At 41.2% G+C, this 12,381-nt stretch overlaps 1 protein-coding gene across 4 annotated transcripts in view; it reads right to left on the minus strand.

Annotated features, from left to right (window-relative positions):
• The window catches only part of VTI1A (vesicle transport through interaction with t-SNAREs 1A), a 322,364-nt gene that overhangs the window by 305,028 nt on the left and 4,955 nt on the right, over positions 1-12,381 (minus strand). For all 4 annotated transcript variants that reach the window (XM_054690631.1, XM_037497303.2, XM_054690630.1 and 1 more), the window contains exons 2-3: positions 8,654-8,712; positions 5,000-5,110 (exon numbers count right to left, since the gene is read on the minus strand). In XM_054690631.1, coding sequence (XP_054546606.1) covers positions 5,000-5,110; positions 8,654-8,712 — 170 coding nt within the window. The remainder of the gene's footprint in view (positions 1-4,999; positions 5,111-8,653; positions 8,713-12,381) is intronic.

Here is a 12,381-nt window from a genome sequence, read left to right on the forward strand (position 1 = left end):
AGTCATAAGAATAGAAAAGATAAAAATACAAACAGAAGCATTCAGTTCTTGACCTTTGACAAAAATCAAAATTTAAGAGTTCCTCTTTCTCATTTACACTTCTGTGGTCTATCTTAGACTTAAAACAACAACAATAACAACAACAACAAAGCCGGGGCCTCCCTGGTGGTGCTGGGGGTTAAGTCTCAGCACTATGAAGCTATCTGCAGCCACTGCAGCATGAGTTTGATCCCTGGCCAGGGAGCTGACCCACATGGCACAGCAGACCTCTCCTGTCTCGCCTGCTGCTCCCCTCAGCAGTGTATTTCAGTCAATCCTCCTGTTGCTTCACACTCCGTCTCTGGTGAATTCTCTCACCTCCACCCCCCACATATGGCCTACACCCCAACTCTTGTATGAATAAATAAAATAAATCTTTAAAAAAAAACAACACCAGAATACAGGTACTGGCTTCACTCATAAGCCCAGACACACAAGCTGTCCATTCACCTATCAAAAGAAAGTGCAGATAGCAAAGCAAAAGCTTCAAGCTGTTCGGCAACATCCTTTGAACCCTGACCTAAGGGACCAACTCTGATAGTCTGCGGGTAGTTGGGCTGCTAGGACCATTCAGCCTCACTGCTGAGACTGTCAATAGAAGCACCATTCTCTGATGTAGGCAGCTCTGCGCCAGGAGCTGGCTTAACAATCACATCACATAACCTGCCGAACAGGAAAAGGACAGCGTTCAGGCACCACTGACCTGGGGTGGAAGTGAACTTGAGGCTGAGGTGAGAAAGCTCTACTTCTAACACCCATTACCATCGAATCCTCCACCTCAAATCCTGTATATGTGTGTGTGAGTCCTTAAGTTCAGCTTTGCTCCAAAAATGAAATCTGCAACGATAGAAATCAACCACAAGATGGCGCGAGCACTCCAGCACTATATCCGCGCTGGCCAGGCATTCAATTCAACACATCCTGTCCTCAAACCTTTCAGAATTTATCCTGCCACATCACCTACGTGTTCCTTTCTTTTTCTACTAACTGACACTTAGTCGCGGGCCTCCCCGGTGGCACAGTGGTTGAGCGCTGGGTTGTGAAGCTGCCCGCAGCCTCTGCAGCTTCGGTTCGATCCTCGGCCTCATGGGTGAGGGCCCCACATGGTGCCAGACCTCTCCTGCCGCTCACTGCTCCCTCAGCAGTGTACTTCCTGCTCTGCTCTCACCTCTGGCTCCGGTGAATTCTCTCACCCTCCTGCGCTTCTGACTGTATCCAGTGCTTGTATAAATTAAAAAAAAAAAAAAAAAGAAATGAAACTTAGTTGAATATTTTATACAATGTTAGGGACTTTTTCTGTTTGTCTGTGCAAGTCTAGGGAATTTTTGTTTGTTTGTTGTTATTTTATAAAAAGCAAATCATAATCTTAAACTTGAAACAAACCCTCAACAATAGCTCCCCTCTTTTTGTCCTTCCTGGAGCATCCTGACATGACCACACCTGAAGCAATCAATTGGGAACAAAGAAATAAAAAGAACGGTTCAAATACATAAATTCCAATGTTTTCTAAAGTTGATTCCAAATAAAGAGGCTATTAGTAAATTTTTATGGAAATTTAAAGATGGGGGGGGGTGTTACACAGACTCATGGGGAGAACATCAAAACACGTGCTCAATTTATTTGCTTCTGTCCTGTCTGTAAAGAGTGGTGTTACTTTAAGGTTAATCATTTGATCTCCAGTAATCATTTGTCTTCCATTTTCTCTTATCAAAAAAGAAGGGGCTGGTACTTGACCTGCTAGTGACCTGATAATGCTAAATTACCCTGAGAATATAAGATGCCCCAGAAAGCTAAGACCAAAAACCAAGAAAAATGGAATTAGGTAAATGAAAAGAATTATCAGGAATAATGAAGGTGTGAAAGGGAACAGACCTGCGAGCACTGACTTCCCTTCACCCCCTACAATTATTACTACCATGTGTAGCCTGGATTTCGAAACTTTTCAAAAGGTATTTAGTCACTTCCAGATTAAATTCTATGACAGGTCACAGTAAACAGCAATTATTTTTTTCATTCTCAGATGCACATGCAGTCACTGCAGATAAGTAAGCATTAAAACAACACTGCAGTTGCAGTGTTTCCCAGTCCTGACAAAGTGAAGATGAACACAACCACTCTAAACAACTGAACACAATTATGAAGCAATGCTTTTAAAAAATGGAACACCAGGCAGGATAGGATTTCAAACTATTAGAGAGGAGTTTGAAGGGAGCCTGGCCATTGTCAAGGCTCTTTGGTGCAGGGTGGGCCCAAGTGGAGCTGAACTTAGGAAGCAGATGTTGGATGTGGGGTGGCTGAGATGGTTGAAGTTCAGCTGGGAAATGGATGCAAGAGAGACAGAATTCTGACCACAGAGTATGGCATTTGCTAGATGCTCCGGTCTGGAGGCCACATCTCAAAAGGAAGGCTACTGAAGACAGTAGACAGGCCCTAACGGAGCTTAACAATAAGCCTAGAAAGGAGTGACCTCATTGGTTCAATCATCTGCCTGCCTAAATAAGGCTCAATATTGCTGAAATAAGTACTGTGAAGAGGTGACTTTGATTCATGCCCACAGAAGCAAAGATTAATCGTTGGGAGCATGAAGGATCTTAGGTATTGCAAGGACATGGAGGTTGAGATGAACTGCTCTAAAGGAAACCAACAAAACCTAGGCTTTTAATAATGTAGGATCCACAACACCAAGCATGTGATAAAATCACTAGACATGTGAAGAAGTATGCGAATAGAACACAAAACCTGGAAGTTGACCTGGATTTCATTTAGTAGGCAGTGAAGACTCTAGGCTTCTGTGCAACAGCGTGACAGATTCAGACCAGTGTGTTAGAGACAATTTCAGAGCCATGCAGAGAAGGCTTGGTGTGGGTGGTGGCAGAGGAAGAAAGGCTGCTTCAGTCACCTAGACAGAGAGCTACGAAGGGTTCCAGAAGTGGCAAAGGAGGTGGGAGACACTGCAGAGGCAGGATTGTCATGCTCAGTGATCTACAGGATGTACAAGGTGACAGAGAGGACAAACTAGAGAGAACTCTAAGGTGACAACTATTTGTCAAATTTAAGTGTTTCTGTTCAAAGGGCTCTGGGGTAGAAATTCAGTAGACAGCACAACATAGGACTCAGGGGTCACCAAGAGGTCTGGTCAGAATGCAGGTTAGTATAATGTGGTCCTGGAAGCCACAGGAGTGAATGACAACATGGAGAAGAACAGTGGCGAAAAGAGGTCTCTAAGCAACTGGCACAGGAGGAGAGGCCAAGACAGAGGAGCAAGGGGGTAATGAGGTTTAAGAAGAAAGCATCAAGTCGCCCTATGTCCCTCCCTCAATGTCTCGATATCACAAGGGGTTAGGGGAGCCAATTCGGTTCTAATAAACAGAGATAGATGAAGGGCCACCCCTGTGATTTTTTTCTTGTCATTCTAGGTATGATATATCACCACAAGAAAGTTAACAAATATCTTTAAAGAGATCCTTTATTCCTTTAAAGAATAAAAGAATTAAATATAATAAATAAAAATCAAAAGGGAATTATATGGATATTTTCTAGTTTGTTCAAATACCTGATGTGAGGTGCTGTGTAAGAGGAGAAAGCTATAAAATGAGACAAAGGAACATTCACTTCTCATAGCCCTGCAATGCCTTCTCCACCAAAATGGAAGCCAAGGTCTTGACCAAGCCTACAGCACCCTTATCCATCTTTCTTCTGCCTCCCTCTGTAGCCTCAAGCATCTCTCCCCTTCTCCCTCTCAAGCCACAGAGACACCCTTGCAAAAATAGCCACAAAAGTAGTCTCTCCACCCAGTTCTTGCCTTCATTGTCACTTACTGCATTTCTCACCAACTGAACCAACTGAAATTGTGATACACAGGGATCCATTTATTTGTTTCTTGTCTTCCCCATAGAATTTAAATTCCACAACAGCAAGACCTTGATCTTATTCTGGCTTTTCCAGTGCCTGTTATTGTGCTATAGGACTTAGAAGAAGACTTGTTGAATGAAATCTGTAGACACTTGAGCCTCTCATGTGTTCTCTCATGGGTAAAATGGGGATGGCTGTCCACAGTGAGGGCTGGGAGAGAGATGTTTTCTGACTCAGTGAAAAGATGCCGTGGTGGTGAATATACACATAAACACACCCATCGTGAATGTGGCCCAGAAAATGACTTTTTAGGTCATAGTTGCTGGTTCCATTTTTCTTTATGATGGAAAATATACCTGAGAAATACTTACCCAAGTATACAGTAATCAAATACCTAAAGGATTAGATTAGACTCTTCAGGAAACAAAAAGACTAAAGATTCCACGACCTGATTTATAAACTGTAGAAGCAAGTGAGCTTTTGAAAACTTTTCAAGAAAGAAAGATTAAGACTATATTCAGAAGTATGAGCTGAAATGTGTCTACTGCAAGTCATCTGTTGAACTCCTAATCCTGAGCATCTCAGAATGTAACTGTGTTTGGAAATAGGGTCTTGAATTCAGTTAAAAGGAAGTCATTCTCCAACATGGATGGTGCCCTTGCAAGAAGAGGAAATTAAATCTGTATTTTCAAGAATCTATTGAAGCCCATCCCAGAGGAACATGCACTGAGAAGGCACACACGGAGCCCTGAGTGCTTTCGGGGCACCCATGAGCCTGCATTTGAAAGGGAGCAAACTCTGAGAGGCCCAAAACTGGGTTTCAAAATTCTAGTAAGTGCTAGATGCTTCCTAAATGCCACGAACCACCTTCCATAGCTCTATTTGTGAGTTGTGAATCCTGCATCCCTTCAACTGGGTCATCCACTAGCTCCATAGCACTGTTAGAGCCTCGAGTCAAACACAACAGAGGTATTACTTGTCTTTTGCACAAGCTCCCAAAGACCACACATTTAATGCTGCTCACAGTGTGGGGCGGAATATGTAAAATATAGGTGAAAATTCAGTTTAAAGATCAGTAAATATCCATAGAGGATGGAACTGGACTCACAAAATCTGTCTCGAGTTTTCCCATTTCTTGCTTGTAGCTTCTCATCCTGTTGCTGTACATTCCTCGGCTTTGGGGAGGGATCTCTCGGACTTCCAGATCCATCTGTTCAAGCTGGAAGAGTAAGAGAAAACATGACTCCAACCATGAGCTTATTCCTTATTTGACCGGAAGTATAGCGCTTAAAGGACTGATTCCAATTCCTCATTTTTCAGTAGGAACCAGCCCAAGGAGCTAAATGCCCATGTTAAATAGTATTGGGACTGCTTTTTTTTTTTTTTTTTAAAGATTTATTTATTTATGCATACGAGAGCTAGGGTGCGCCAGAGATAGGGGGAGGGGGGTGTTGAGAGGATTTACCAGAGATAGAGTGGGGAGCAGAACAGGCAGATGTACTGAAATACACTGCTGAGGGGAGCAGTGAGCGAGACAGGAGAGGTCTACTGTCCCGTGTGGGTCACCTCCCTAGCTGGAGATCGAACTCGTGCTGCAGTGGCTGCAGATAGCTTCATAGTGCTGCGTCCTAAGCCTTTTCACCACCAGGGAGGCCCCAATGTTGGGACTGCTTTTATGCTTCATCTATGTTTTATGCTTCATCTATGTTATTCTTCATCATTCAGCAAAGAATGTTGAGTGCTTGGCACCTGGCATGCAGGGTGTCAAAGCTCTTGCCGTGACCAGGATTTCTGTTAAATCATACATATTAATCCAAACAGCTTCAAGAAGAATGACCTTAATAACCTCATATATTCCATTGTGCAGTCCAACCTGCCCTGGTCTTTTGATCACAAACCACCAGAACGATTCTACCATTTCCACCAGTATTTCTACCATTAAGTCACAAATGTCAGCCCAGCCTTAGTGATTTGGTGAAAATTCATTTGGAAAGTCTTTTCTGATTAGGAAAATCACATACCAACAGATAAAGGACCTTGCCCCCAGCCTGATTCATTGTACTTTATAACCAGACATAGAGTCAAATAGATAAATAAAAATATGGAAAATCACACCACGCCCACTGAGGTCACAGCAAGACACTTACCCTAATCTGCTGTTACAGAACACTTTGGACACAACCTGATGGTTCAGACCATAGGCTTTCAAGTTGGACACGGCGGTCATGTTGCAGACGCCACTATTTAGTAGTCCTGCACCTCGGGCAGGTTTCTTAACCCTCCAGGTCTTACTTTCCTTATTTCTAAAGATAATAATTTTTTCTTTTTTGTAGTGCAGCTGTGAAGATTAAACGAGGCAACTCCCACAATGTGCTTAGAGCAGTGTCTCTTACTTAGCAATCACTAGATAAATGGCATCACTAGATGATGGGGAAGAAACACAGCAAGCAAAATACAAAGCATCAGAGGTTACTTATTTATACTTGGCATTGAAATAAAAAATAACTGCAACAACAAATTGACTGAGGCCACATCTTATAAACTCACCTTAAAAAATGGTGCCATGTCTGGTGCCCTTTACAGTATTCTAATAAGTTATCAGTAATAAATCTAACTTGTCTAATGTCAGAGACCAGAAAATGACAGCAGAACACAAGCAAACCAAGAAAACCACATTTCAATTCACACATGTCAATTTTATTAATAAATGAGAAGACAAGCTGAATTATACTTGCGTTAGACAATGAGCATTTAAATGATTGATGTCTCAACTTGAATGGGAAGCACCAATAAACTAAATAGTTACACTGCAAGGGAATCATTTAAAGCACTTCTCTGAAATCATCACGAAGTACTTGTGAAAAGGATCATCCAGACAAATAACTGCAAAGGTACATGCAAGTGAAAATCTGGGAGTGGGTGCATTTCTGTTTAAGACATTTCACAAGGACATTCAAAACTAAATTAAAAATAGGCAAGAAAGAAAAAAGGAAACACATGACAAGCACTTGAAGAGAAATCAGCCATGAGGCCACTCCGCGCTTATATCCTACTGCCACTGCATTCACAGGTCGATGTGGACACAGCAACAAGAAGAGCGGAGTGTCCAAGAGATTCACACAGACATTTATCCAGCAGAAACACAACCACTCCCAATAAATCAAATCAACAAGTTTTTGTCCCAGGTCCTCATCAAAAGTACAGTATGAAATCTAACAAGCACTGTCCTTTCCAAGGATGTTGTCAGAATTAAGTAAATCAGCTTTGATTGAAATTTCAGAAAAACACAAATATATATCTTAGACAAAATTTTTGGAAAAAGGAAACTTTCAAAAGAAATAAACATTAGAAGTTGTGCAGATGAGAAGGACAACAGCCAGCAGAGATCAGAAGTAGATCTTCTAATCTTCTAAAATCCAACAGCTAAAAAAGATCTAGCAAGAAGGAAGACAATTCACCACTTTAGCAGATGTCTGGGTGCAATGGGAAGCAATGGCCACCTATTCCTTCTGACCCTCCGTGGACGGCCCTGTTAACAAATAAGCTTCTGCAGTGCCCCATTTTCTAACTGCCCCCCTTATAGTCTCTTCTTAGAGATTAACAACACTTAGTCTACATAAGGGTTCAAGAAGATTCTGCAGAAAAACAATAACCAAAAAAATAGTCCAATCCCCAACTCTCTTTAAGCTACTGTTGCCCAAACGTATAGGGACAGGTAATAACAGTTAACAGAAACACACTGTGGGGAACCATCCCACGTATTTCAGTAAGTAATACTGAGAGAACACCAACAATACCCTTTGGTATTTATAAAAACAACACTCATCTGGGAGTATAACACAGTAGTGAGTTGAATCAGCTGCAATACTTGGCTTTTAAAACAAAAAAAATTGGAACACATTGCTTTTTGGTCTTTGGTTTGTAAATTTTTTTATATCAAAACTAGTCTTTCTAAGACTTCATTTCCCCATCTACAAAATGGGGGTAATATCAGTGTTTAGAATCACTCCTCCAAGGGTCTCTCATGGACTTTCAGGTCCTATTGAGCATACCAAGAATGCAAGGCTACTTTTCAGGGTTGGATTTGCAGGAAGCAAAGTTGAGGAAGAAAATAATGTGGACTTTTAGATTACAAGATGCCATAAAGTAGTGTGTTTCCCTGATTCCCCACTCTCCTCCTGCAGATATTCAACTGTACATAAAGGGACTCCTGTCTCACCCCTGTTGAATGGGGCTCAGAACCTAGGCAAGCATACTGAAACTCTGGAAACTGCTTTTGCTGTGAGTGATAAAGTCTTTTGTCTCTGACCTAGGAATGTCATGTCTCCCATTAGCATCCATGAAACTGTGCTCACTTGCTAACTTGTAAGTAGGGAGTAATCTCATATCCTTAACAATTTTTGACTAGTAATACTTGCCTTACAGGGTTTTGGTGAAATTTTTAATATTATAAAGCAAGTAATAGGCTGAATCCAGGTCTGGTACCCAGCATGCCTTTAAACAAGGATTGCTATTTATAGTTATTATAAAAAGTATTAGGAATAAAAATGAGAGGTCAACATTTAATGAAACACCTTTATTAATAAGAATAAAATTGCATGGAGCTACTAACTTCTCTGCAATTGAAAACTGATGAATTCCAAATTATAAAATGTTAATCAGTAGAGTTTCACATTCCTACAATGAATAAAACAGGCTAAAAGGAGGCAGCAGTTGAAATGACCCTGGCTGTGTTAAAATATATTACTAAGTCTGTACATACCAGTTCTTTTGCTTCTTCAAGCTGTTTCTCCACATTTGCAACCATCTGCTTCTTCTCATCTGAAAGGAAAATAATATCAAGGAGATGCTAAGGATACAAATTTAATATTTTATAAGTTCTATATGTATACACCTTCTTCCTTTCTGGCGAATCAGATTAGGGAGTTTTCATGTCAGATAAATGACCATGATTGTTTGATGGGTCAGGAATCATGTTAAGTCATTGGTTCTAGACTACCTGAAAATACATCATCCTATGGAACACCTAATTATAAAGAGATGTCATGATATTTTCAAGAGAAACTAAACCTATTATGTCAGGAACAGCAGATTTAGAGGTAGTTTGGGGAAAACTGTAAAATTACAACTCTAATGAATTGGGGACAACGGATTATTAAAACTTAAAAGTCACCCACAAAAACTATTTCAAAAACTGGAAAAATCTAACATTCCTTTAAAAATTGTATATTTGTTAACATTAAGAACTGGGTCGAATGGAAGAAATATTTAGTGTCGGGGCTACTGAGTCCAAACCCAAAGCTTGAAATGAACCCAGAAACTGCCAGTTTACTGGCCTTTCAAAAGAATAGTCAACACTAAGTGGGCAGTATTTACTTGAATAGTAATTCCGTTCTCCTAGCTCCAAGTGCCTTCTGTTTGATCCACCCGAGCTGGGGGGCTAGATATCATCTAAGGTGTTTCGGGTGTATTTTAAATATTTCCCTAAAGAAAAATACATATTTTAAATCAAAATATAGCTTGATTTTTCCTCTTTGCAAAAGCTAAATCTACATATGGTAAGATTAGAAAAAAATTAGTATATAATCCCAGTCTATTGGTTGCTGGCACATCAATTCATGCACCATCTCCACATAGTTACAATAGAATCACAGTGTATTTTTGTGATAGAACAGAATATGAAATAAAAAAAGCCCATCTGGGACCAGGAACAAGATAATACATTTACACATCAGAAGGAACATCTCCTCTTCTTGCAGGTACTCCGTAGTTAGGAAAGTCCCTGGCAAGGACCTCCAGGACCAGTTTAACAAAACAAAACAAAGGAAGACTTCTCTTCAGATCCGTCCTCAGCTGTATAACTAATATCCCTCCCTCCCTTCCACTGTCACTTCTCCTTCCGCAACGCCCCTTTCCCTTCCTATGATCTTACCCCTCCCCACCATTCCACCAAACTGGCTCTCATGAAGACGAATGACCTTTCCTTTGTCTAAAGGGATGGGCACTCTTTGGACCTATTTGTATTTAATCTTTTTTTTTTTTAAGATTTATTTATTTATACAAGCACTGGGTACAGTCGGAAGCGCAGGAGGGTGAGAGAATACACCAGAGCCAGAGGGGAGAGCAGAGCAGGCAGACTGACGAAGTACTCTGCTGAGGGGAGCAGCGGGCGCGCCATCTGGGACCCTCGCCCAGCGGCCGCGGATCGAACCAGCACTGCAGAGGCTGCGGGCAGCTTTGCAACCCAGCGCTCAACAGCTGCGCCACCGGGGAGGCCCCTGTATTTAATCTTGTGGCATCTGCCACTCTGCTCTTCTGGTCCTAGAACTTTGCTCTCCTGGCTTCTCTGGCACCCTGATCTTGTGATTCTTGGGGACACTGTTGGCTCAGTGTCCTCTGCTGAGTACCCTCTTTTTTATCCTTCGAGTGCCAGTGTTCCTCAAAGTTAAACCTTGTTTCCCTTCTCTCATGACTATGGTCTCTGTCTCTGGACAATTTCACCCACTCTCATCTTGAACCAACCTAAACCTTCTGATCTAATCCTGACATATTTCCAGGATGCCATGTTTGCATAATCCAGTGCTTATGCCCATCCCCACTGTCTATCACCTGGCCACCTGGCTATCTGCTCTACAAGCCCTCTTCATGAAGCACTACCTCTTTGAAGTCTTTCCTAACCCAACCTAAGAGTTAACCAACCATTTCCTCTTAAGAAAACACCTAGACTCTTACATAATCCTAATGATTTATCTCTCTCTTATATGTCTGATTTACCTTCTGGCTTGGTGACTCTGAGAAGACAAGAATCTGTCTTAGTCATCTTTAGAGTCCTAAAATCTAACACTGAGCCTGGCATATAATCATTTCTTGAGGAAGGATAGTAAATTGAATAAATAATGTAGAAGAGTAGAAGCAATCACAAAAGAAGCTATGAGACCAGCTACCCTTCTTTCCCCATTTAACCTTCCTAAAATGTGGCTTTGATGGGTTCACTTGAGCCTAGCAGTTCAGGGCCTTTACATTCCAGACCCAAGTAACTTTGCCAACTTTATTTCCAACCACCAGCTCTCCAGTGGTGTCTCTATGCTAACCAGACATTTCGATACCACTCAAGCACATCTCTTTTCTCTGCTCCATGTCTTTACTCAAGCAACACTTAGCATCCTCTGAATATAAAAGAACCGATTCTGGCTAACCCAAGCCAAGAAGGGGAATTCATTAGAATTCATTAGGGGAGCTCACAGATTCATCCAAAAAAACTAAGGTCCAAACTCAGGGAGGATAGTGCTCAGGAGCCAGGGGACTGAGGGAGGAGGAACTCAGTGAAAGTCTCTGCTAAAGAGGAGTCTCAGGCAGCAACACCATCCGCTCTTGCTGCTTTGCTCTGCTCAAATTCCTGGCAAAAAATTCTCTGAATGTTCGTGTTTGGGAGCCATGTTTACCTCTTGACTTGGGTAGGACACAGTGACACTTCTCTAATCCCCCTATTTAGCCCAGACAAGTACATGGTGGTAGTCACTAAGTGCTAAGTGAATGCATGAATCAGTCTTAGCACTCAGCAAGTATTTGTGGAAACTGAGATCTTAAAAGAAAACTTGCATGAGTGAGGTACAGCAAATTTTCCTTTATGAAAGAAATAATTAAACTGAGATGGGAGGTGGGAAGAAGAATACAAGTAGATCATTTTCTCATGCCATCCATCTCATGATGGCACCATCAGAAGTAATTTTGGAGCAGTGAGGTCAAGTAGTATCACAATTAATACAAGGTATAGAATAAATATCCATGAATTCATGGATATGACTGGACAAGTAAATAAATGGAGAAAGACAATCTCATCTCTATTAAAAAAATTCCAAATAATTTACATAGCCACCCAGCCTCCACAGTGGTGGAGTATGACCCCTTATTCCTTATGTGTGGACTATGTATTTGACTTCCTTCCCAACAGTATGGGGGAGCAAGCTAGGTGAGTAATCTTCCAGTGGAGAAAATTGACTGCCTCAGCCAGGTGACCAACGAGAACATGCATAGTTACGACATCAATATGTACCTTTGCTGTGATGTGATGAAAATGGTGTTTCACTCGGGTTTTTTCTCCCAAAACCTAAAACCCCAGTTTGGTCACCAGAAAAACAATGGGTAAATTCCAATTAAGGAACATTCTATAAAATATCTGACCAGTATTACTTTTCACTGCAAAGTTGTTAAAGATAAGGAAGAGTCTGGGAAACTGTCACAAGTAAGAGAAGCTTAAGGAGGAGTGACACTAAGTGTTTCATGGTGTTGTGGATGAGATCCTGGAATAGTAAATGGACATCAGGTCAAAAACCAAGGAAATCTGAATAAAGTATAACTTCAGTTCATAATAATGTATCAATATGGATTCACTGACTATAATACAGGTGCCAAATCAACACAGGATACTAAAAATAGAGAAAACTGGCCTGGAAATACAAGAATTCCGTTGTATCCTTGTGGGTTTTTGAT

This window comes from Talpa occidentalis, unplaced genomic scaffold (assembly GCF_014898055.3).
Source record: "Talpa occidentalis isolate TD23 unplaced genomic scaffold, MPIMG_talOcc4v2.1 talOcc4.8, whole genome shotgun sequence".
NCBI classification, from domain to species: domain Eukaryota; kingdom Metazoa; phylum Chordata; class Mammalia; order Eulipotyphla; family Talpidae; genus Talpa; species Talpa occidentalis.